The 24,666-nt window shown below is 31.9% G+C and overlaps 2 protein-coding genes across 5 annotated transcripts in view; one reads left to right on the top strand and one right to left on the bottom strand.

Annotated features, from left to right (window-relative positions):
• LOC143075293 (BTB/POZ domain-containing protein 6-like) overlaps window positions 1-2,244 on the bottom strand; it is a 9,024-nt gene extending 6,780 nt beyond the window's left edge. The window contains exon 1 of one of the 3 annotated variants that reach the window (XM_076250664.1): window positions 2,097-2,244. Coding sequence is in view for 1 of the 3 variants with exons in the window: in XM_076250663.1 (XP_076106778.1) it covers window positions 1,494-1,503 (10 nt within the window). In the remaining 2 variants the exon portion in view is untranslated. Of the gene's footprint in view, window positions 1-1,493; window positions 1,799-2,096 lie in introns of those variants that run through there. The other 2 variants (XM_076250665.1, XM_076250663.1) reach the window with 2 other exon arrangements.
• LOC143075292 (uncharacterized) lies at window positions 646-24,666 on the top strand. 2 transcript variants are annotated; one of them, XM_076250662.1, is made up of 16 exons: window positions 646-808; window positions 5,814-5,899; window positions 7,719-7,805; window positions 8,518-8,628; window positions 9,099-9,197; window positions 9,460-9,659; window positions 10,281-10,629; window positions 11,427-11,618; window positions 12,701-12,978; window positions 13,530-13,773; window positions 16,094-16,400; window positions 16,680-16,733; window positions 16,896-16,958; window positions 17,868-17,906; window positions 19,472-19,513; window positions 24,211-24,666. In XM_076250662.1, exons 2-16 carry the CDS (start codon window positions 5,864-5,866, stop codon window positions 24,507-24,509), a joined length of 2,400 nt encoding a protein of 799 aa, XP_076106777.1. In that variant the 5' UTR covers window positions 646-808; window positions 5,814-5,863; the 3' UTR covers window positions 24,510-24,666. The 2 variants fall into 2 exon arrangements, with proteins under 2 accessions (XP_076106777.1, XP_076106776.1); XM_076250661.1 differs by lacking the exon at window positions 646-808 and adding an exon at window positions 5,057-5,188.

Here is a 24,666-nt window from a genome sequence, read left to right as displayed (position 1 = left end):
TTTGGTTTTTCACCACCAAGCTCCTTAATGTATTGGGTTTTTTCATCAACACAATATTGAATATTTTTCCATCTTAAAATATATATGTTTCTTTCTTTGTATACAATGTATGTGCTACATGTAGCTGTTTTATTCACTGACGAGCAATTGTACGTTTAATTTGTGTCCCGTTTCAAACATTCTGCCGGGCAGTTTTATATTTTCTCACAACTTATATACTAGTAAACTGTAAAAAACGGATATGCGTATTCACTAAACTAAAATGAAAAAAAAATAGTATATAAACTAAAATTATACTTCAATGTTTTTGTTTAATTCAATTTACATCAATCTGGGTTATTAAGTTGTCCTTTATTAGAAATGTTTTCCAACTACATATCATGTCATAATTGATTTGGCTTTTCACTTTTTCCAACTGATTTCGTTTTTGACGAACCTCTTTTATTTTTATTAGTCCAAACAATTATGATGTCTGGCAAGGCTATTTTATTTTTTCTGGGACGTTATTAGCAATGTTCTCGTTAAGGTACGCAAACACGTACGCTCGTGAATTAGCTGAGTCTTTTTATCATCATAACTTTCCCTCAGCTATTCAAAACAAGCTGAAAACATGCTTCTCTTCAATATTTTTTACCGGACATTAACTTTCGTTTTAATTAATTGTATGTAATGATAAATCCCGAGAAATTTGAAAAAAATATGACAACATGATACACGCTAATTGGATAAACGCTGAGAAGATCGAAATGTTTTCATAAACATGTGTACCTTTTGGGCAACAGAAAATTCCAACAGGGATCCATTTCAGGTACTTGATGCAGGGCTCTATTTTTAGAACGAAAGGACATTTCCATTTATAAATATTATAAAAATAGATTTACGCGAAGACTATAAACTGATAAGGGTAAATAACGCAAACGATAGAGAATAAAAGCGTTGAAAACTCATGGTTTTGGCATATAATTGGATTTTCCTTTGAATTAATTGGGTTATTGAAACCTGCAATGGGCAATTGCATTGGGTTTTAAATTATTTGTATTGCGTGATCACGCAAATATGCAGCTTATCTGGAGCTCTGTTTCCCTTTGATATGGCATGACAGAAGCAAATGGTTTTCTTCAAAGTTGAAATAATATAGCAGACGAAAAAAATCGGTAGAGACACACACGGAAGTAAAGGGCAGAATTACCGGACATGACTGTACTCTCAAGCATAATTTTTCAAAGTATTTGTACTTTGTCTTTGTAGCCAGTGCCATTATTTTGCTACGTCCAAATAATGACATGAATTTTGAGGTCTAGAAAAGCTATTTTATTTTTTGCTATGACACCTTCCAGCAAAGAATTTCTAAACGTTAATTATTATTACATGAACTACATTTAATAATAATCATGCATTACATCAGTCATGCCCTTTTATTAAAGGTTCATCATAACAAATGGACAAATATAGCCGTATTTTCACCTCTAAAACTACTCAGTGTACAGACTTACCTGTGAACATGGTGAAGTTTGGAAAGTTTTAAGGTCTGGCATCCACTAGATATATGAAAGTTAAATGTTTTTTTGTGCTCCAAAAAGATAAAATCGTTTTTGGATTTTGATTGGCATTTTTTTTCCTTCCTGCAAAGATGTAAAAATAAACAAACACCTGAATTACTTTGAGTTTGATACTGTCGATCCACTCAGATAAACTCTTAAACTCGCCTATAAATACATAAAATATGTATATATCTATTGTCCATGCCAATCAACATGATCAAGGACAATCAATACAAGACAAACCAGTTCTTACTGGATAGTGAGCAGCTGAAAGTTATATCCAAACTTAGTTTATTTTTACACCTTCTACAGGAAGGGGAAAAAATGCCCAATAAAATCCAAAAAAGATTTCATATATTCTGATATATATGCAAAATACATTCAACTTTTATATATCTAGTGGGTGCTAGGCCTTAAAACTTTCCAAACCGCACAAGTAAGTCAGCACACAGAGTATTTTTTTAGTTAAAAATTGGGCCATATAATTTGTCCATTTGTTATGATGAACCTGCATGTAGCCTCATGACTTTTATGTGATAAATAATATATTCTTACACCAGCTTTTGTTTATTCTGGTTTTGAGTTATCAGCTATGCAATAACCTATGTTATATGACATGTGCTTGCCAATAACAATCGACAACACCTGATCATATGTTTTCAGTTTATTTTCATCGGGATGTACAGGAGGAGGGAGAGAAACGAGTATTTCTATATCATCTTCAATTTGACATTCTAGAAGTGGAGTGACTGGCAGACAATTTTTCAACAATAATGGACCACCTGACCTGCAAGCTAAATTATGACTTTTAGGAAAGAAAAATGTTTATTCTTTAATTTTTTCCTGGTCGTAGAATTGAAATATGTTGCATTTTTTTGTTTTAAATTTAAAGGTCACTGAAGGTTAGGGAGCTACAATTTGATTTTTAAGGGGGGGCTAGGATGAAATATTTTGTCCTGCATTTTTTTTTTAGCTGTAATCTCTGTCCTGCCTTTTTATTTTTCACTCTGTTTGTTCCTGCTTTATTTTTTTTTTTTAAGTTTATCCTGACTTTTTTTACCTAAATTGTCGTCCTGACTTTTTTTCTTTGGCAATTGTCTCATCCTGCCTTTTTTTTTACTCAAAACTCCTGTCCTGCCTATTTTTTTTCAAATTTCATCCTAGCCCCACCCCCCATCCCCCAATAAAAATCAAATGGTAGCTCCCTTAGCATGGTTAGTGATTGAGTTTATCAGTATTGTCACTGTCAATTTATTTCACAAGAGCAGAGACATATAATTGTATTATATGTCTCTCTGGCAAGAGGTTACAAAAAGTCTTCAAATAATATATGAATTGTTACTTATCAAGAAAGATCAAGAAATGTATAATAAAAATAAACTATGACACTTCATTTTCAACTTAATTTGTAAATAATGAAACCACCAAATGCCCATTTCAAACGGCCGAATTCAGACCACCAACATTAGGGAAAAAAAAGAAGATGGAGCATGTCACAACCGGCTCTCATTTTTGTTTTACATCGCGTGTACTTCTAAAGATAAATTTCTGAATTTTACGGCTTTCTAAAAAAGAATCGAAGTAAATTTGGTTTTTCAGCTTTGATGTCACAGATATAGCCAGTCACAAATATTTCACAAGACAATTGAATATTATTAAATGAGTTAAATGATGGGCTGAGTTTCAGCGTATATTCTAGCTCTGAACTTAAAGTTAGGTTTTAGATGCCTTTGCCTTACAAAATCACACATGGACTCCTCAGAAAGAGTCCACCATAGGCTGTTGCCACATATCGACAAACCTGAAGATCATAAACGTCATTTTCTAAAAATTAAATATATTAGCAGATGCATTGATTTTATCAACGTATCTAAAAAAAAATCGAAGCAAATTTGGTTTTTGCTTTGATGTATATATATATTGCCAGGCATAAATATTTCTGGATCTGTCACTTCACTATATATACTGTTCCCAGCTCCCACACATACATATTATACATATATGTTACATGTTTATAAAATGTATATATATAAGAGCAAAAGAAAAACTAGAATTGAGATTGTCATTTAACAAGAAAAGATAATTGAATATGAGAGATATAAAATACAAAATATAAGAGTGGTATACTACACCTGATGACTACTATACTAACATATAGATGCACCTAGATAACATTTATTAAGATCTTAAACCAGATAAATTACACATGAAATTAACGAAAACAATTTGGGGTGTCGATAGAAACTGGGAATAGGTCTGTCTGAAAATATACTTTATTCTTGATACAAATTAACTTATTAGGCAATTTCACACTTAGTCTACTGTCTGAGGAAGATTTCCTATTTATATAAGTATTGTGTATAACTTATTGAATTATCATTTTAGAATACAAAAATATTTCTGATGACTTTTTATTGGTTACAGACCTACACAAATATCGATAATGATAATCAGAATACGGAGCAGTGTCACACAACTGTAAATGTAAAATAACTCAGATATTCCTGATTCAATCTAATTAAAAACCAATCTCTCATCGCTCCCGTTTTCTGATATGTCCCACGAGACATATCAGAAAACAGGAGCGATGAGAGATTGGTTTTTAATTAGATTGTTCCTGATTGTAATGCTATTGTCATATTTTTGTGCATACCGAGTCTGCGTCTTGTTGATACCTGTTATTGAAATATAAGCTGCTCTTCTTTTCTATATGACAGTTTTACTTTTATAGCTAATGATAGTCATGATAAACTAATGAGCACCACTTCACGTGCATCACTCTCATTGAAAGAGACTTAAGTTAGGATACTATTGCTGAGTGAATTTTCTTATCTATCTACTAGATACTTAGATACCCTGTCTGTCATCAAGTCAAAGATTGTAGATTGAAAATATGTCTCAGATTCCAGTTACTAGTAGGCTGTATTATTTATATCTGCGGTTTATAAACACCAAATATCTTTCAGATTGTGAAACATTGCTGGGTGTAGCTCATATGCCTTTACGTTAAATCAGACACACAAGAAGTGAACAATGGCCGGTTTAATCAGTAACGGCCTTCTAGCTCCTCAAAGTGTGAATGATCTTATTTTTTTTACTATAAAGGCAAACAGAATAAGTCGATTTACAGAAGAAACAAAATCAAAAATCAAAATTTCGCCCTACTAACATGGAAAATCCATCAACCAAACCAAGATCAAAGTATCTGGTAATATAGGAATTTACAAGTAAATATAGAAACAAGGAAGTACTGATATATAGCTCAGAGGAGGCCAAAATACTTACAAAATTAAATCAAACGCTATGGTTAACCAAATATGCAATAACTTTGATTTAATAAATCTGATATAACAATAAATATTATACTTCACAGTTTAGACTTATAATCGATGCTCGTACCTTTATTGGTGTACACTCATTTAAACTTTGACCTGTAAAATTCAATTTATCACCCAAAAAAGGACATTTGACTAGGTAAACAATTACATATCTTTCAAATAGTTCAATATACATATAAAACGTATCATGGAATAAAAGAACGAGATAAAATAAAAAATCATAGTGACTGAAAATTTCAGTACTGCTTATCCGTTATCTATTTGTTTGATTTTCACAAATAGAAAATGATAATTGTGAAACGCGAAATGGTAAGTACTATATATTGTGGTTAAAAGTGTTTCTCGTTTCTCTTATAAATTAGACCTTGGTATTCTTGTTTGGATGGTTTTTCACTAGTCGTTTGTGTTGCCTTTTATAATTAGCTATCCCATCAAATGTATCAAATGTGCTATGTAAAAAGAAAATCAAGCATCTAGACAATGCAAGTTTTAAGGATATGTTTGTAGAATGTATTTCAACGTATGCTTTGAAAGTTGTTTCTTTCTCTAACTTATGCTTGTATCTATACACATGCATTGATACAAAGATGTTTGGGTGAAAAACACCTCTATGAAGCGTGCTATAATCAAATGCTTTTAGATTATATAACATCAACTTATTTTATCAGCGTATACAACTGGGCAATATGACGATTGTTGCATGCTAAACAACTATGATATACTTACTATTTCAGTGCAACAGATACCAATCCTGGTATTGATTTGGAATTCTTATTGCTCAAATTATACTTTAAGTGTTCGTATATGCTTGGACTGATTAGTCCGTCTATGTCTCTTCTTTTGTGTTCATATTCCTGTTTGAATCTGAGATTTGTAAAAAGTAATTGGAAGTTATTCACCCAAGGTATTGTTATAAGTTTTTTTTATAAAACAGGTATTAAACAAGTAGTTTGTATCCAGTAGTTTTACTCAAGACGTACATAGATGGCAAGCAAAGAAGACACCAACACGAACTCCAAGGTAATATGCTTGATTTCGAACATAAAAAAGTACAAAAAAGTAAAACCACAAAATACTATAAAACTCCGAGGAAAAACTCAAAACAAAAAGTCCCTAATCAAATGGCAAAATCAAAAGCTCAAACACATTAAACAAATGGATTACAACTGTCATATTTCTGACTTGGTACAGACATTTTCTTATGTAGAAAATGGTGGATTATTAGTAACATAGTGTGCTAGGGACCTAATACGGTATATATGGGTCAGTAAATTCCATATGGGGTGAGAGCGAAGCACACCATGTAACGAATTTATCTTACCGACTATCTTAACGTGTAAAATTTAGACTAGTAACCTATCAAAATGAGCAAGTCTTCAATACAGTCAGTAGCATTAACATGATTAAGAAACTACTTCCTTTGATCCTACAAAAACAGATGCCAACAATGACAACTTGTTAGATTTGAATGTGTTTTATGAATTTATTTCACTTTATCATCACTTTCTTTGTTTGTTGAAACCTTTGGGATTTTTTCTCAGTTCTGTTTTGTTTTCCTAAAGGGACGTAACACCACTACTAACCGTGTATGAAATAAGCCCCGCCTCCTTTTTACCTTATATGGAATATAAAGGAACGTAACTCCACTACTAACCGTGTATGAAATAAGCCCCGCCTCCCAACTAACCTACTATTAAATATACACGGTTTCCACGAGGACGCTTTTAACCAATCATATTTCTGGAAATGTATAGGAGGTAAGATAATAAAAATTATCAAAGGTCCGTGACCAGGATTATAATTTAATACGCCAGACGTGCGTTTCGTCTACATAAGACTCATCAGTGACGCTCAGATATAAATCGTTATAAAGCCAAACAAGTACAAAGTTGAAGACCATTGAGGGCCCAAAATTCCAAAAAGTTGTGCCAAATACGGCTAAGGTAATCTATTCCTGGGATAAGAAAATCCTTAGTTTTTCGAAAATTTCAAAGTTTTTGTAAACAGAAAATTTATAAAAATGACCATAAAATTGATATTCATGTCAACACCGACGTGCTGAAGGATTAAACCTGGTTGTATAGATAGCATCAAATTCCATTATTTTTTACAACAAAACAAACAGAAATAATCGGTAAAAATGCACAAAATATAGCAGTCAACATTGTAATATGATATTAATCACTATTAAAACAAACAAACAATTAACCAAGAAGCACAAAAAAAGCATAAAGACAAAACATATTGGCAAAAATGAAAGACAAGAGTACAAAACTTATCAAAGAACACACAATGACAGGATGACAGGATGTTTAAGTACAGAGCCACGCTATGATAATAATAAAAAAAAAAACAAATAGGAAAATAGACAAAGTATATAAGCAAAAATTAAATACAAGAAAACAAAAAATATCATAGAACAATAACACAATGACGGGATGTATAAGTACAGGGCCTCGTACAATAAGACATTGACAGGATAAATAAGTAATTTCAGTATTAACATTTTTTCAGTGGAATTATATAATATTGATAATATTACGTAAAGCATCGATCTACCTTAAAAAGTATTAAATTATTCGCTGAATACCTTTCATGCTTTTACTGTTATTTTATTGAAACATTTCATTTTAGTTGTTCTGTATACTGATGTTCTCCTATTCTTCATGTTCTATAAAACAAACATTTTTGTAAATGAAAATCAGCTAGATATCAAATTGTGTTTTATGATTGTTTTATGTGAAACGGACACAAAATTAAAAGAAAAAAACTTTAAATTTTTTTTTACAATCTACATTGTACTATGTTGCTGTGACATCATTCAATTATTAACTTTCAGAGGCTAATAGAGCTTGTAAAAACTAAAAAGTCGAAAGAGGTTTTATTGTTGCTCAAGCAAAATGTTGATATCAAATATACAGATCAGGTGAGCATTTTAGATTCAAGTTTTAATAATAACCTTCTAGAAATTCCATAGTAACTATATAATTCCAAATGTATTTCTTTACAACATGTCAATCTGTTAACGCCGTTTCAATATGGTAGAATCAAATTACAGTATCTAAGATAAGCAAAGAAAGAATACTCGTAGTTTGATGATTCAATAATCACCTGTTGTCTGTTTGATACTCATTATGTGCACATTTTGGAAAAATTTTGGATTGCTGTAAACTTGATAGTTTTTAAAAGCGAGTGATTTATTTCCGCAACTTTTGCGGGTAGAAAGTAACGCGAATATATAATATGGTTCGTTGTTCTTCTCTTTTTCTAATACATCAATAGCAAGTAAATATGAATGTCACAAAATTAAATAGCCGCGTAGTGGCATGGAAAGGGATATACGCGAAATATGTACTAGTATGAAATACATTGTACAGCTTTAGCACATTAAACGTGAAACTTGTGTATATAATTTCACAGAAAGACCAGTTTGGTACTTGTAAGGGCTATTGATAAATACAAAATCTAGATGAACAATAAAACATGTAAAAAGAACTCGAAAGATATATACCGAAGGTGATATCAAAGGAACATGAGGAAAGTTGAAAGTGAAAAAAGGAAAGATATTAACTGTAGATTCATAACATTTAGTTTACTCACATGTATTTATTTGTTTTATCTAATGATGTCGTTTAAAGACTGGTTGCACAGTGCTACATTATGCTGCTTCAAATGGTCTTGTTGACGTAACTACTGCAATAGGTGAGCAGGAAAAGAACAAGTCAAAAGTCTTTGACGCCAAAAACCTTGTAAGTATACAAATAAGATTTAAAAAACACCTGAGCACTACATTATTCTATTCACCACAGTTGATAAGTTGATAAGTAACAGATATACTTCCCCAAGAACAATATTTGTAATTGTTTTTCTAATTACATTTTTAAAAAGATGCTCTTTTCTGGAATTAAGGAAGTATGGGTCACCGTAAGACCTATACCATATAGCCAGCTATAAAAGACCCCAACATGAAAAAGGGGACAACTAAACGGCAATTGATAACAATTCAATTTACTAAACTTTGTAAGTGACCAACTCTTCCCTAAAATTGAGAGTGTTGTAACAGCAAAACTTGCACAAGAAAGAAATGAGAAAATGAGTTCCAAGTAACTTATCATCTCAATACTAAAATGTTAAAAAGACTATAATAATTGAGTATTTTTGCATTTACAAGACAAAGAATAAATGCTCTTATAATAACTGACGTTGATCTTTCCAACAGGAAGGAGAAACTGCAATTTTCTATGCTGTCAAACATAACCAACTACAAGTGTTACCTGCCTTGGTTGCTTTTGGGGCTGATATTAATATTAAAGACAAAGTAAGTATCAATTATATTCATTTCAAAGTCAAAATCTCATTGTTTTAATGCATCGTTAGAGGGAATGTTTAACAAAACATAAATATTACATTCGTGATGAATCCAGTTCCTTTCTATATAGTTAACCAAACAATTTTGTAACCACTAATCAGCACTTACAATTGTCACTATGAATCATCTTTTGTCTTTGTAAATGTGATGCATGGAATCCCCAATTTTTAAATTGTGTAATCATACAGTAATACTGGTTTTTCACTTTTAGAATAACAAAAGCCCATTTTCCCTGGCTGTAGACAAGAAAAATATCGACATCTGTATGTTTCTGTGCGATGTCGGTGCCGAAGTAGATATTACGGAATGGGGATTGGCTTTGATGAATATAAACATGCTAAGAAGACAAGATCGCACTATACTTGAATTGGTCAAAGAACATAATACAAAAATGAAAGCACGAGCATACGGGTAAACTTTAATAGCATTTAATTCTCCACATACTGTAAATTAAGATATCTTAGGGATTTTGGACTTTGTATACAAACCCAGTACTGATGCAACGACTGTTGGACAGCAAGCTTAATAAAGTCCCTTAATGGTAATACTTGATGGTTTATTTATATGGTCATCCTGATGGTGCACATGAGATCCATAGCCTACATTGTCCCTCTTTTTGTTTTTGACCTGGTTTAATTTCGCTCTTATTTCACCGATTTTGTTTATAAGCACTACTGAAATTTCATAATTGCACCCACACACTGTCTCAATTTTCACAGTACCAGTTAATTCAATATGAAACAAAGTTTGTTGAAAACTTACAAATCCTTATATCTACAACAAACGACAACCGTCACACAACTAAATATTTCTAAATAGTTTCTTTTATTCTTGACTTTATTTAGCAGTTTTCCTATCGTTGACAGATGGTTTTCTACGCACACTGCGACTTCCTCCACCGTAAAATACACGAAAGCGGACTTAAACACCAATCAGTCAATCAACATAATTGCTGTGCTACTTAATTATATGCATATAATTTCTTTTATCAAGATATATAAATATTATTTTTTCTCTAATCTTGTTTTGAAGATTGATCAAACAAAAGCTGATTCACGTCGGAAAGGACTATAAGAAGAGTATGCTATCTGAACTTGGTGCTGAGGTGGAATTCTCTATAAATGGTAACAGTTTTTATTTTTACATTTCACAAACATCTCCAGAATATAGTCCAGTGGAACGGTATTTAGAAAACAAACAACGGATTTTCAGTGACATTTATTACACAAAATGTTGGGGCAATGCTAAAATGTCAGCAACCATGAAGATAACGGTACCTGGCCAGGCTAAATGTAATGAACGTCTATCAATTGTACCAGTAGAAGGGAAACAAAAAGTAACTCTGAACAATGTAACCAATTCAGAGGATCAAAAGAACCCGGTGAGATCAATATTTTTTTTTTAAAAACTACACATTTTTCTACAATCGAGACTACGTTTGCACCAAGTGTGTTACTATCATTTGAGACCGTTAACTGCAAGAGTTTTGCCGATTTTTTTTTGTAAATTAAGATTTAACTGTTGAGAATGGAGAAATATTGTAATACACAAGTTATAGTGATGGAATATGTCTGTTTATGTTATAATTCTTAGACTATATCTAATTGTATTTCATACATTAAAACACCATAATCACTTATATTAATGTTAAACCTTGAAAAATGTACATTATGTAATATGATGTGTTAATAATACAACTTATGTATGTACAATATATTAATTTGGTAAGGCCCTGGTTAATATTAATTTCCACCAACCATCGTCAATTGACAATTTCAGGTCAAATACAACAATTAGGATATGGTTATGACCTTGATTATATCAAAATGCTTTTTTTTTAAACTTGCCGTTTAGGGATCAAGTAATGAAGCATCATACCTTCTGATTTACGAATAAATCAATTTGGAATGGACATCATTCATCATTTCATCATATGAAAAATAATTTCGACTATCTTCTAAAATTGGTCTTGTATTGTTATACAATTACCACTTTTAATAGAAGTGTTTGAGATATAATTATAATTCATCTGCTAGTGTGAGCACTATAATGAATATATTTTGTACATTATTGTACCAACTGAGTAATTTAAATGCCATAAATAATTGCAGCAGCTGTAACGGTTTACTGATTTATCAGTTATTTATAAACATATATATGTAGTGGATTGATTTACAGATAACAAAACTGATGATCAGTCAAACATATGAGAAGGACGAAAACATACAATTTGTTACAATTGCAACGATACTGCCCGAAAACTTCAAAGTACCAAAGTCTGGAACCAAGATTGAACCCAAAATGGAACCAGGGTGCTGCATTCAAATACCAGAAGGAACATTTGAATCCGAAAAACTTTTGAGTGTGAATGTATGTAGATATAACGATTTGCCTGATTTTTTTTCATCATATTTAGTTAAATATAGTTTTGAACGTTTCTGTTCGTAAAGTAATTTGACTGGAATGAAGTCTTGGGGGAAAATCTAAAATGACACTGAATAAATCATTGAAATCCCAATCTCTGGTTTATCCTATATATTTATTTATCACCCTTAGTATGTATTAATGCTCTTAACCGCCAAAAGAGGAAAACTATTAATTTTGTGTTAAAAGAACATGTATTGTTTTAAGGCTTTTTTGAGGTCGTTTTGCTGAATTTGTTGTATCTGTATATGTATACATTTGCGAAATAATGTTTCTCTTTTTTTCGTCATGGTCTGCCTTTCTGTAACCACTGTTTTTCTTATGTTCTTGGAATCATCTTCCTTTTTTGTGTCTTCTATACTCTTATTTGTCTGTTTGTCTTTTTATTTTTGGCCATGGCGTTGTAAGTTTATTTTCAATCATTGAGTTTGACTGTCCCTTCGGTATCTTTGCGTAACCAATACTTATAAAAAGTATTTGGAATACCAGAAATGTTCAAATTTAAAATCATATATAAAAGACATACCGAGGTCTGAAGATTATCTAAAAAGGGGGGGGGGATTCCAAAACCTACAAAATTTAACGTTAAACTTTATTATCCAACTGAGCGAATAAAAATCAATTGTTTTCTTTCTGATTTGGTGCACATTTTTCCCGGGGCACTTTTTTGTTAAAACTGGTTTTACAGTTAGCTTTACTCCACTTGTATAATTCAAATTGCAGTGTAACACGTGCTTGGAACTATTATTTTTTTTAATTTGCTGAAAGAAAATAATAATCGATATTTTGCAGTTCTATTTATTTTTTTCTGAGACCGAAAGATTATAAAAATTTCAAAGACGTACAATTTTTGTATAACCTTTAATGGTCACATTTTCTGTCCAAGCTAATGTAAAAGTATATCACAACTGAAAAAATTATGAACATATTAGGCAATTAACTGCTGATTCGTTATATGAGTGTCGTTATATCTATTTTGTGAACATCCACAAAATACAGACTAACCCTTATTACTCGTATTTATTTAGATAGCGGAAACATACGACTGGAAAACAGAGATATCTGGCAAGTCTGATGTGTTGTTTACAAACGTTTTGAAGGTAGTTATTGCAGGAGGAGCTCAACCGAAAAAACCTGTTATAATGACATTACCTTTACACTCTAAGGCAATAAAGGAATCTGAAGTTGTTATCATTTCTTCAAGTAAGGCTATGCCAAAACAAAATGAAGATTGGGAAGTTGTTAAAACCGCCAACACAAAGATTGTGAATGCCAAAATAGTTTTTGAAGTATCTCATTTTTCGTGGTAAGCATTTGAGTTATTTATATAATGCAAGACGTTATTTGTTTCATATTTTGGAAATTCAATGAATGCAATTTAAACATGTCAAACATGATAATTTTGTTTCAAAGCATAAGTATTTTCTATTCTAATCACGCACTTTTTTCCTATTAAATAGCTTTCGCGAAATAGTAATTTTAAAAAAAACCTGTACATAATATTTTTTAATTAGTCTATTAACTCTGGCCTTTGTTAGTCTTTTATGATTTTTAATTTTGGTTTCTTTAAAATATTTCGGAGTTTATTATGACGTCCATTATCACTGAACTAGTATACATTTTTGTTAAGGGGCCAGCTGAAGCACTCCGCCGGGTCAGAGATTTTCTCGCTGCATTAAAGACCCATTGGTGGCTTTCCGCTGTTATCAGCTTTTTTGGTCGGGTTGGTGCCTCTTTGACACATTTCCTAGTTCCATTCTCCATTTGATGAAGTAATGTTTATTTATGTATGCATAAAACAGTACTCTTTTAAGACATAGCATAAACAACAATTTGTATTGAACATTATTATAATAGGGTTGTTGCTGCTAACCAACAAAGTCTGTTTGAAAGTATTGTTCAGGCAACAAAAGCAGTAAATGAAGAAAGACAAGTAGAAGTATATGCGATGTTAAAAGAAGAATCAGAAAACAGTTTCCTACTTGTCATAGAGTGGACACTGTTGAAGAAAGCAAAAGAAAGACGCAAATATTGGAAAGAAAAAGGCTTCCAGGAACAGTCGTCTAGAACCCTAACCATACAAAATAACCGTTCTTACAAGGTTTAAACCGTTAACGATAATGATATAACCATGAAGCCAATGACATTGTTGAATTTTTATAATACTTATTGTTCGATAATTTTATCTTTGAGCAATTTGCATCATTTAAGATATGTATACTTCAACACGTAACATCTATCGGTTTTCTTTTGACGTTTAAATTTTGTTCTGAGTTGTTACTATGCACACAGAGACACACTAGAGAGAGATTTGTTTTGGTACAACATGGTTTTTATACGCCCGTCGTCTTTTAGACGCGACGTATTATGGTATACCGTTGTCCGTCCGTCCGTCTGTCCGTCCGTCGTTTTTTTTTAATTTCAGATTTTAAGTTTTGGATTTATGGGGCTTTATTTATAAAAAGGGGGGATTTTCAACACTTCGGACAATAACTCAAAAAGGCTTTCACCAATGTCCATGAAACTTTGGTGAATTGTTTATATCTATTGATGTAAGCTCCCTTTCAATTTTTATAAATTTCAGATTTTAAGTTTTGGATTTATGGGGCTTTATTCATAAAAAAGGGGGATTTTCAACACTTCGGACAATAACTCAAAAAGGCTTTCACCAATGTCCATGAAACTTTGGTGAATTGTTTATATCTATTGATGTAAGCTCCCTTTCAATTTTTATAAATTTCAGATTTTACATTTCCGTGTTATGAATTTTTATGCTTAAAAAAGGGGGATTTTCCAATTTTGGGACAATAACTAACACTTTCACAAAATTTTATGCAACTTTGATAAATTGTTTATATCTATTGACATAAGCTCCCTTTCCATTTTTATAAATTTTAGATTTTACGTTTTCTTAAGAAATGAATTTTTATACTTAAAAAAGGGGGATTTTATGAAACTTTGGTGAATATATTAATGTAACATCCCTTTTGTATATATATTTCTAGTTGATCATATAAATTCATTTAAAGCATAAAAGACAAGTTAAAAGAGCAACGGGCGTATCATGCGCTAAAGCGCAGCCCTTTATTGTTGTAATCAAATCACAAACGGAACTATAAAAAAACTAAAAAAAAATCGTATAAAGGTATGGCATAATGGTATAGTTTAAGGTGTAATATCACCAATATTACCCCTATAGGCATGGTTAAATATGCACTTTTAGTAAAATTTACAGAATTCATATTTGTTCAATAGAGAAATACTTGGCATGAGAAAAGTTTTATCCTGTCCAGTTTGATATAGACAAAATTTCACATACCATTTCATTGCATATAAGAAAATAACCATCACTCGAAGTTAACCAATTACATTTTCACAATTATTTCCTGTGTACAAGCTTTAGTAACCACGTAAGCTCAAGTTTCCAAATTACTCTTCGAAACACCAAATAAATAATATTGGTGCTTTGAAACATTCAAGATATATGTTTATGACTCAGGAACTTTTTACTGCAATGAAATGTCAGATTAATTTACATGCAACTATCAAATTCGAGGGAATATTTCTGTTCGACCATTTGTCGTATGCAATCGGAGGAGACGTACTATGCCGGTTAACACGTTAAGGAAACGCATGTCTGTTCTTCAACCTCGGTCAACTTGATAATTAACAAACGTCAGATCATCTCTTTGAAATTATCAGTAATATTCTGTTGGATTGCTTTGCACAAATGCTAATTAAATTATTTTTTTTAACAAAGGTATAAATTAACATGTGCTAGCATTTATAGAAACTTTGAATGATAATGTCATTCAAGTTAAATAATGTATGTACAACTATGTTCAGTTGATTTTCTTTCATACATAACAGTGTATAATGATGAGTTTCATATTTAGTTGAAGCTTTATCTTAGATGAACATTTTACATGTCCGAAACCATACGATGAGTAACATGTTATTATTCTTTAACTCGTAAGTTGACCAACTCTCAACGATATTATAGAATAATGATAAATCTTCGCATGCTATGGCACACCCCTTATTTTCATTTTGATATTTTTGTTGGTTTTATTGGGTCACAAGGAAACAAAACACTAGAGCAGAAAATCAGTTCTGAACTAAACAAAACAAAAAAGGTTTTAAAAGTTATAAAAAAAAAGATATTTCGAGAAACAGAGCCGCAAATTAAGTATTGTTTGAAAATCACCAAAGTCAATAGTTTTATTATATTTTAAGAAATATTGAACAAATCGCCATTTTTTGGAAACGATTATCATTTCAAATTTGTTCGTTTTTGATATGCTCATTTCGTTCACTTTTAATCTGTTATTGAATGTGTATTTTTTTATTTCTTTTTTTATTTGTATTTTCATGTTTAAAGTGTTTCAACGATCCTATGCTCATTTTATATTTTCTTTTAGATGGTATTTTCAGACGATCTCATTGTCGATGATGTTATGTTAAGTGAAAATAGGATGCCTATGTACTTTGATAAAGACAAGGATAGAAGTATGAAAATGTTTCATTTGTTATCATCAGAAAAAACACCTAAAGGATATATTTACATCGAGCGTCAAGTCAATCCGATACAAGAAAACGATTTCGAGCCAAAAATTGAAACTGTAGAGAACAATTGGATAAAGAATACTAAAAAGCCTAAAAAAATTGTATATGAAAATTGCTTGACATTACCGATTGGCATGCAGGACACTGGAGGTTTAGTTAAAGGTATTGATTATTGTTTTATGTTGATGTGTATAATATATTATATACCAAATGTTAAAAACAATCTGACATTATATTCTATGTTCATGTTATAATTGATATTTATTTCACGATAATTCAGAGTAAGGGAAACCATAGTATCAATTCTTCAAATGTCAAATTTGTACTACATATATTTGTACGTAAACGTATGTGTGTCAAGTTGTTTTTTGATGTTTCCATCCTATGAGCAACATAAATTAAAAGATAACAAATGTATATTTCTGTTTTTGCTATTTGTAGTTGGTGACAAAAGAAATACGGCGACTCGTCAAACAAATGCTGCGGTAGATGAAGGTAATGAATACCATTTACAAAAAAAAGTAGTATTACAATTTATAATTCATTTATTTTTTAACATTACATTTTAATTATTTTGAGGTTTTTTTTAACGCCATTCCTTTTTCTTCTTCTGCTTCAAATATCAAAACAATGAAATGTATCTTTTGCTTCTTTCAGAGGATGACAAGGTAGTAAGAGCAACGCCGCAAGATATCCCTGCGATAGGCAGAAGTAAACATGGTAAAATACATTTTAATTATTGATCAATTAAATTGAATTTTAGTTGTACAGTTTTAACATTTTATTTTATCATACTTCACGTTAAAATGCCATATTTTGATTGGCTGGATACGAGGGTGTTAATGTACTCTATCACATGGCTGAGAGGGTGACAATTTTTTTGAATGTTACCCACTCGTCTAGACCAATAAAAAATCGATAGTTAAAAGGCAATGAATTGATTTTAAATCAAGTAGTCAAATACAATGTTTTGGCTCCGATTTTATTATTTGACTGTCAAAATAAAAAAAAAAACAATAAAGCATCTTGATTAACTTGTTTTTTCCAATACCCGTAACGTTGTTATGTACGTGACGTCATAGAAATACTTTTAAAAATAAAATCAATCTGTAAAAGACTATGATGATAGGACATTCAGTATAATGACTTAAATAATACATAACTGAGATGGCGATAAAGCAGACTGGTACCCCTCGAAAAAGCATTGTCAACCTTTGTTTCGCCGCGGTTGACAAAGTTTTCCAGGGGTAACAATCTGCTACATTATCCTCTCAGCTATGTGTTATTTGTATAGTGTTGGCTATTTTGTGAGTATGTTAAACACCGGCTTGTATTATTTTCTTGTTGCTGAAATATCATATAAAATAATTAAACCGTATAAAATCTTTTGTTTTGTAAGATTCTTGAAGAAGGTGTTGTTAACATGTTTCATTTTGTTATTGCTACATCTTATCATTCTGACACAACTATATTTAATAAGTTTTGATTGGATTTTCATGTTGTCATGTGCATGGTGTTGTGTGAAAGTTATGATTCATTTTTATCTTTTACGTTGGCTTTTCTGTTTATCTTAAGTTCATGCATTTGATTTTCTCTTGGTTTTCTTTTACTTTTTCAATTTGTTTGCAGATAATGAAACCAACGCAAGACTACGAAAAGAGATAAAATGTGAGTAAATAGCAATAGTTAATCATATCAATAATTGCTATCGTGTTTTCAACACCGTTAAAACTCCGACTTGTGTTTACAAAATAAAATTCAAAATACATCATGTGTTTAAAAGAAATACCGGACAAAACATTTAATACGTTTTGGGGACATATACGGAGAACTGATATGTAATCTAATCGGCGATTTGTACATTTTCCCCTTGATCTCATGCCTAACATTTTTAATAAACATGGGCATGACTTGATACTCGACAGACAAAATCAGGTAATGACATCATGTATTAGTGCAGCAACATCGCGTGCTAAAGTCAACTTTCGTCAATTTATCAATGAATTGCACGCGACTTCATTCATACTTCTGACGTTTTGTACGCGTAAAAGAAGTTTCGCTAACTTTTCTATTTATTGTTCATATTCTTAACACCAACAAATTTCAGTTATGACAATTGCCGATTCACAGAATAAGGCATTTTTTTTAAACTGTCTTTTTCAGTTCGAATATCAGCTCGCCCTATCGAGATCGCTTGATATCCTTGTTGATAAAATCAGTATCAAAATAATAATAAAAACACTATTCTTTATCTATATATCAAAATGTATACTTAGGTCTACTTGTAATATTGACTGCTACTTTCTATTTTTCGAAATTTAAAATAAAGGCTATCAAAAGCTTACAAAACCTTTAAACAGACTTATTAAGAAGGGATATAGTTACGATACTGTTGTCAGGTCATTAAAGATTGCATATTTTGGCTTTAATATTGATTCACTTATAGTGTCTTTGCATCGGAACTAAACACATTTATTTTTTTTAAAAAACAGTTATTGGCGTGACACGGGTTATGTTCTTCTCATATATTTTATGATAGTATGATACTAAACCCCTAACAGGAGGGATTGTGCCTGATATTCATATGATGAAGACATAATCTTTCAATCAGTTTAATTGAGGTCTGGAGCTGGCATGTCAGTTAACTGCTAGTAGTCTGTTGTTATTTATGTATTATTGTCATTTTATTTATTTTCTTTTGTTACATCTTTTGACATCGGACTCGGACTTCTCTTGAACTGAATTTTAATGTGCGTATTGTTATGCGTTTACTTTTCTACATTGGCTAGAGGTATAGGGGGAGGGTTGAGATCTCATAAACATGTTTAACCCCGCCGCAATTTTGCGCCTGTCCCAAGTCAGGAGCCTCTGGCTTTTGTTAGTCTTGTATGATTTTTAATTTAAGTTTCTTGTCTATAATTCGGAGTTTAGTATGACGTCCATTATCACTGTACTAGTATACATATTTTTAGGGGCCAGCTGAAGGGCACCTACGGGTGCGGGAATTCTCGCTACATTGAGGACACACTGGTGGCCTTCGGCTGTTGTCTGCCCTATGGTCGGGTTGTTGTCGCTTTGACACATTCCCCATTTCCTTTCTCAATTTTAATATCAATAATGTTTTAGATGTATCCATAAGACAATTGTAAAAGTATGTTCATGTATAATATCACATTGTCCCGATAATCAAATAAAAGACGCTTCAAACAGTAATGTCCTGATTTCTTTTTCAGATAAAAAGTATAAAGTAAAAGTTGACCCGGAAGACCCGCAGTGTGAGTTATGAACTCCTAATTTGTTTATATTGAACAAAATACTTAAAGATTGTCACTTTGTTTTCTGTTGCGATTGCATTTTATTTCTTAGATCAAGCTAACAAACTAAACATTTTAATCTTTCTTTTGTGCCCTGAAAGCTTGATCGTGGGGTTCGAATGGAAAGAATATTAGTATTAGGTTGCACTTTGTAAATACAGCTGTTTCTCAAAACACGCCTCTTTTGGGGAGTAATTGAATATTCATAGAAAATTGATTTTGTTTACATACTGGTTCCCAGTTATGCTCTCTGTGTTCCATATCGCAGAGACAGAACTTGGGAATGTTACCAGTAAATAAACACGTGCATATTGTTTACATTGAAATCTGTGGTAACCTTTCATTCGAGGTAGGGGTAGTTAAGAAAATTAGTGTAAGTTTAAACTCTGAGAAGTTCAGGGCATATAAACGTTGAAAATATGCCGCACAGCCCTATATTTTGACCTTTGAAAAAAAAATGTGGTGCATATGAACGTTCAATTCTAGGATAAGATTTTTTTCAAAACTTCATAGTAAAAGTGGTACAGTTTTAGCCGTAAAAGGAGTTCCTATGGGAAATTGCATTGTCAATATTTACAGAAATGCAACCTATAATTGCATCGGTTAATCAAATATAGCCATTAAACTTTGGTAACATATTTATGTTGTATACAACTCTTTTTCTTATTCTACGTGCTTGATAGTACATGTATTCAAATAGACGAAAAAGTCGTTTTAAAAACAGTTTTCAGTTGGAATATATGGCAAGTTATAGAAAAACTGAGTAATTTGAAAAATTCAACAAACAAATGAGTACCCTGACTGGCAACACTATCTATCATATAATTTGTCTCTATTTATGCCGTATTCGACCTTATTTATTTATCAGATTTGGCAGCTTAATACTCTTACATAATACAGAATATTGAAACCATTTAATCATATTTTGGCTTTAACATTGATTCACTGATAGGGTCTTTGCATCGGAACTAAACACATTTATTTCTAAAAAAACAGTTGTTGGCATGACACGGGTTATGTTCTTCTCATATATTTTATGATAGTATGATACTAAACCCCTAACGGGAGGGATTGTACCTGATATTCATATGATGAAGACATAATCTTTCAATCAGTTTAATTGAGGTCTGGAGCTGGCATGTCAGTTAACTGCTAGTAGTCTGTTGTTATTTATGTATTATTGTCATTTTATTTATTTTCTTTTGTTACATCTTTTGACATCAGACTCGGACTTCTCTTGAACTGAATTTTAATGTGCGTATTGTTATTCTTTTACTTTTCTACATTGGCTAGAGGTATAGGGGGAGGGTTGAGATCTCATAAACATGTTTAACCCCGCCGCAATTTTGCGCCTGTCCCAAGTCAGGAGCCTCTGGCCTTTGTTAGTCTTGTATGATTTTAAATTTTAGTTTCTTGTGTATAATTCGGAGTTTAGTATGACGTCCATTATCACTGTACTATTATGCATATTTTAGGGGCCAGCTGAAGGACACCTACGGGTGCGGGAATTCTCGCTACATTGAAGACCCATTGGTGGCCTTCGGCTGTTGTTTACTCTATGGTCGGGTGGTTGTCGCTTTGACATATTCACCATTTCCTTTCTCAATTTTAATGTAAATTTATCCTTCATTGGAGTTCAGAATAGTTATGTATAAAAACTATGCTTTCGTTTTTAAAGTTATGTCATCTGATATAATGATATAATGCGTTGCCATCACTAGGCTGCATAAAACAGATTGTAAGCTCAAGAGCTTAGTGAAATGGGCACTTCATCTTCCAATAGTTTGAAAAACTCAACACTATGATAAAATTAAAACACAATATTAATTCTAACAATTGTTAACGTTTAACGCAAGGTTAACAAATTGCCACGTGGAGGCCTAATATAGTTGACAGCATTATTTTTAAAATACGTTCAACTTTTTACTTGTTTTTGGCTTTCGAACTTTTTGCCTCACCTGGCACAAAGGGCCAAGTGAGCTTTTCTCATCACTTGGCCTCCGTTGTCCGTCGTCGTTAACTTTTACAAAAATCTTCTCTTCTGAAACTACTGGGCCAAATTTTACCAGACTTGTCCACAATCATCATTGTGGTATGTAGTTTTAAAAATGTGTCAAATGACCCCGCCCGCGAACCAAGATGACCGACATGGCTTAAAATAGTACAAAGGGTAAAATGCAGATTTTGGCTCATATCTCTGAAACCAAAGCCTTTAGATCAAATCTGCTACAGATAAAATTGTTCATTAAGTTTAGATCTATCTGCCGTGAAATTTTCTGACCAATCTGGCAATTTGTTGTTAAGTTGCTGCCCCTGAATTGGTAATTTTAAGAAAATTTGGCAGTTTTTGGTTTTTATCTTGAATATTATAATAGATAGAAATAAACTGTAAACAGCAATATTGTACAGCAAAGTAAGAGCTACAATTAAGTCAACATGACCAAAGAGTTATTGCCCTTTATAGTCATTTTTTAGCTCACCTGGCCCGAAGGGCCAAGTGAGCTTTTCCCATCACTTTGCGTCCGTCGTCCGTCGTCGTTAACTTTTACAAAAATCTTCTCCGCTGAAACTAATTAGCCAAATTAAACCAAACTTGGCCACAATCATCATTGGGGTATCTAGTTTTAAAAATGTGTCCGGTGACCCGGCTAACTAACCAAGATGGCCACCATGGCTAAAAATAGAACAGAGGGGTTAAATGCAGTTTTTGACTTATAACTCAAAAACTAAAGCATTTAGAGCAAATCTGACTGGATACAATTGTTTATCAGGTCACGATCTATCTGCCCTAAAATTTTCAGATGAATCGGACAACCCGTTGTTGGGTTGCTGCCCCTAAATTGGTAATTTTAAGGAAATTTTGCAGTTTTTGGTTATTATCTTGAATAGTATAATAGATAGAGATGAACTGTAAACAGCAATAATGTTCAGCAAAGTAAGATCTACAAATAAGTCAACATGTCCAAAATTGTCAGTTTACCCCTTAAGGAGTTATTGCCCTTTATAGTCATTTTTTAACAATTTTCATAAATTTTTAGAATATATTTTCCACTGTAATTACTGGGCCAAGTTCATTATAGATAGAGATAATTGTAGCAAGAAGAATGTCCAGTAAAGTAAGATCTACAAACACATCATGATTAAACAATTTTGTCATGAATTTATCTGTGTCCATTGTTTAATATGCACATAGACCAAGGTGAGCGACACAGGCTCTTGAGAGCCTCTAGTTTACAATTTTTATAAAATTTATAAATTTTTGTAAATTTTTACAAAATGTTTTCCACTGTCACATTATGGGCCAATTTCATTATAGTTTAGATAATTGTAAGCAGCAAGATTGTTAAGTAAAGTAAGATCTACAAACACATCACCAACACCAAAACACAATTTTGTCATGAATCCATCTGTGTCCTTTGTTTAATATGAACACAAACCAAGGTGAGCGACACAGGCTCTTTAGAGCCTCTAGTTTCATCTGAGCGTCACTGGTTAGTCTTGTGCACTTCTGGCGTATTTAATTTTTACCTGGTGCCTTTTGTTAGCTATTATTCGTGGTTCTCTGTTCTATGGTTGACATGCCACAAAACCAGGTTCAACCCACCATTTTTTTCTCTAAAAAATATCCTGTACCAAGTCAGGATAATAGCCATTGTTATATTATAGTTCGTGTCTGTTTGTGTTACATTTTTACGTTGTGTTTTTGTTGTGTCGTTTGTTTCCTCTTATATTTGAGTGTTAATTCACATTGCTATAAGACCTGTCACGGTACTTTTCTATCCCAAATTCATGTATTTAGTTTTCATGTTATATTTGTTATTCTCATCGGATTTTGTCTAATTCTTAGTTCGTTTGTGTGTGTGTTACATTTTAATGTTGTGTTTCTGTTGTGTCGTTTTTCTTCTCTTATATTTAATGCGTTTGCTTCAGTTTTAGTTTGTAACCCGGATTCGGTTTTTATTCTATCGATATATGAATTTCGAACAGCAGTATACTACTGTTGTCTTTATTTAACGAAACAGCATTGCACTGTGCTAATATATTTAGCACCACATACCCTAAAAAAATCGTTCAGCAAACACTTTTTGTATTTCCGGCTTGACGAACGAAATCCAAATCAAACGACTGTCATTTCTTGAATTGGGTATAAGTATATGTGTTACATCATACTTTTCCAGGTTAAGTACAAGATTTAGCTTGCAGTTCATACATTTTTGTCATGACCACACATTGATTTGTTTCTTTTAGTAAATTATACCAGATTTAATTCTTTTAAGAAGGTCCTACACTTGATGGTTTGTTGGCTACACATGAGGTGTTTTATATTATATCTCGTGTATTTGTACAACTGCAATACATAGTTTATTTGTCGATTCGTCTCGAACTGAATGCAAATTACAAAAACGTTATACTTCGTTTCATAACTTTTGCCAGTAAGGGTGAACCCCTTTGCTTTGGCATCATAACAAAATGCTCCATCTTGTTGCTAAAGTTTCGGAGAAATTCTAGTACATTTTACAAACAAGTTATTTAAACATATACATTGTACTTTTATGTTAATTCACATCGGTTTTTCAACACATTGAAACTGCCGTAAAATATCTTGGTAACAAATTTTAACCAACAAAATATGTTTTATTATCATTTTTATATTCAAGGTACTATATATGTACTCCGTAAAAGGTCATTGAGGAGAATTGGAGAACTTTTGACAGATGAAGAATGTTATGAACTTGGCAAATTGTTACGTTTAGAAAAACAAATTCTTGATCAACTGAAAAAAGGAAAAGGAAAAATTCAGGATAAGGTTTTCGAAGAATGGCGAATAAAGCACAGCCTTCCAAATGCATCATTGGTAGAAGTACTTGCAGAAGCATTAGAAAAGATTGGTAGAACTGTTGAGGCAGAAATTGTAAAGACAGCACACAGTGATAAAGCAGAATTTAATACTGGATAAACAAAATTGCTAAATTCTGTTTGGATTGTTTTAATTTTACGTCTATGTCTCTGCTTTTATGATTTTGAACATCAATATTTTTTTTTTATATTCGTCTTGCTAAATTGTCAAATAAAAACTAAAATAAATCTGTATTATCAACGTATGTTGACACTTA

Source organism: Mytilus galloprovincialis, chromosome 5, assembly GCF_965363235.1.
Source record: "Mytilus galloprovincialis chromosome 5, xbMytGall1.hap1.1, whole genome shotgun sequence".
Lineage (NCBI taxonomy): Eukaryota > Metazoa > Mollusca > Bivalvia > Mytilida > Mytilidae > Mytilus > Mytilus galloprovincialis.
The sequence above is the reverse complement of the archived record's forward strand: the minus strand, read 5'-3'. Positions and strand labels throughout refer to the sequence as shown.

What these genes read in the sequence shown, in the direction of transcription:
- LOC143075292 (XM_076250662.1), top strand. Translation starts at nt 5,864, where the DNA reads ATGGCAAGCAAAGAAGACACCAACACGAACTCCAAG. An exon ending in AAAAACTTTTGAGTGTGAAT is followed by an intron (nt 11,619 to 12,700) that starts GTATGTAGATAT and finishes GTATTTATTTAG; the next exon opens with ATAGCGGAAACATACGACTG. An exon ending in AAATGCTGCGGTAGATGAAG is followed by an intron (nt 16,734 to 16,895) that starts GTAATGAATACC and finishes TGCTTCTTTCAG; the next exon opens with AGGATGACAAGGTAGTAAGA.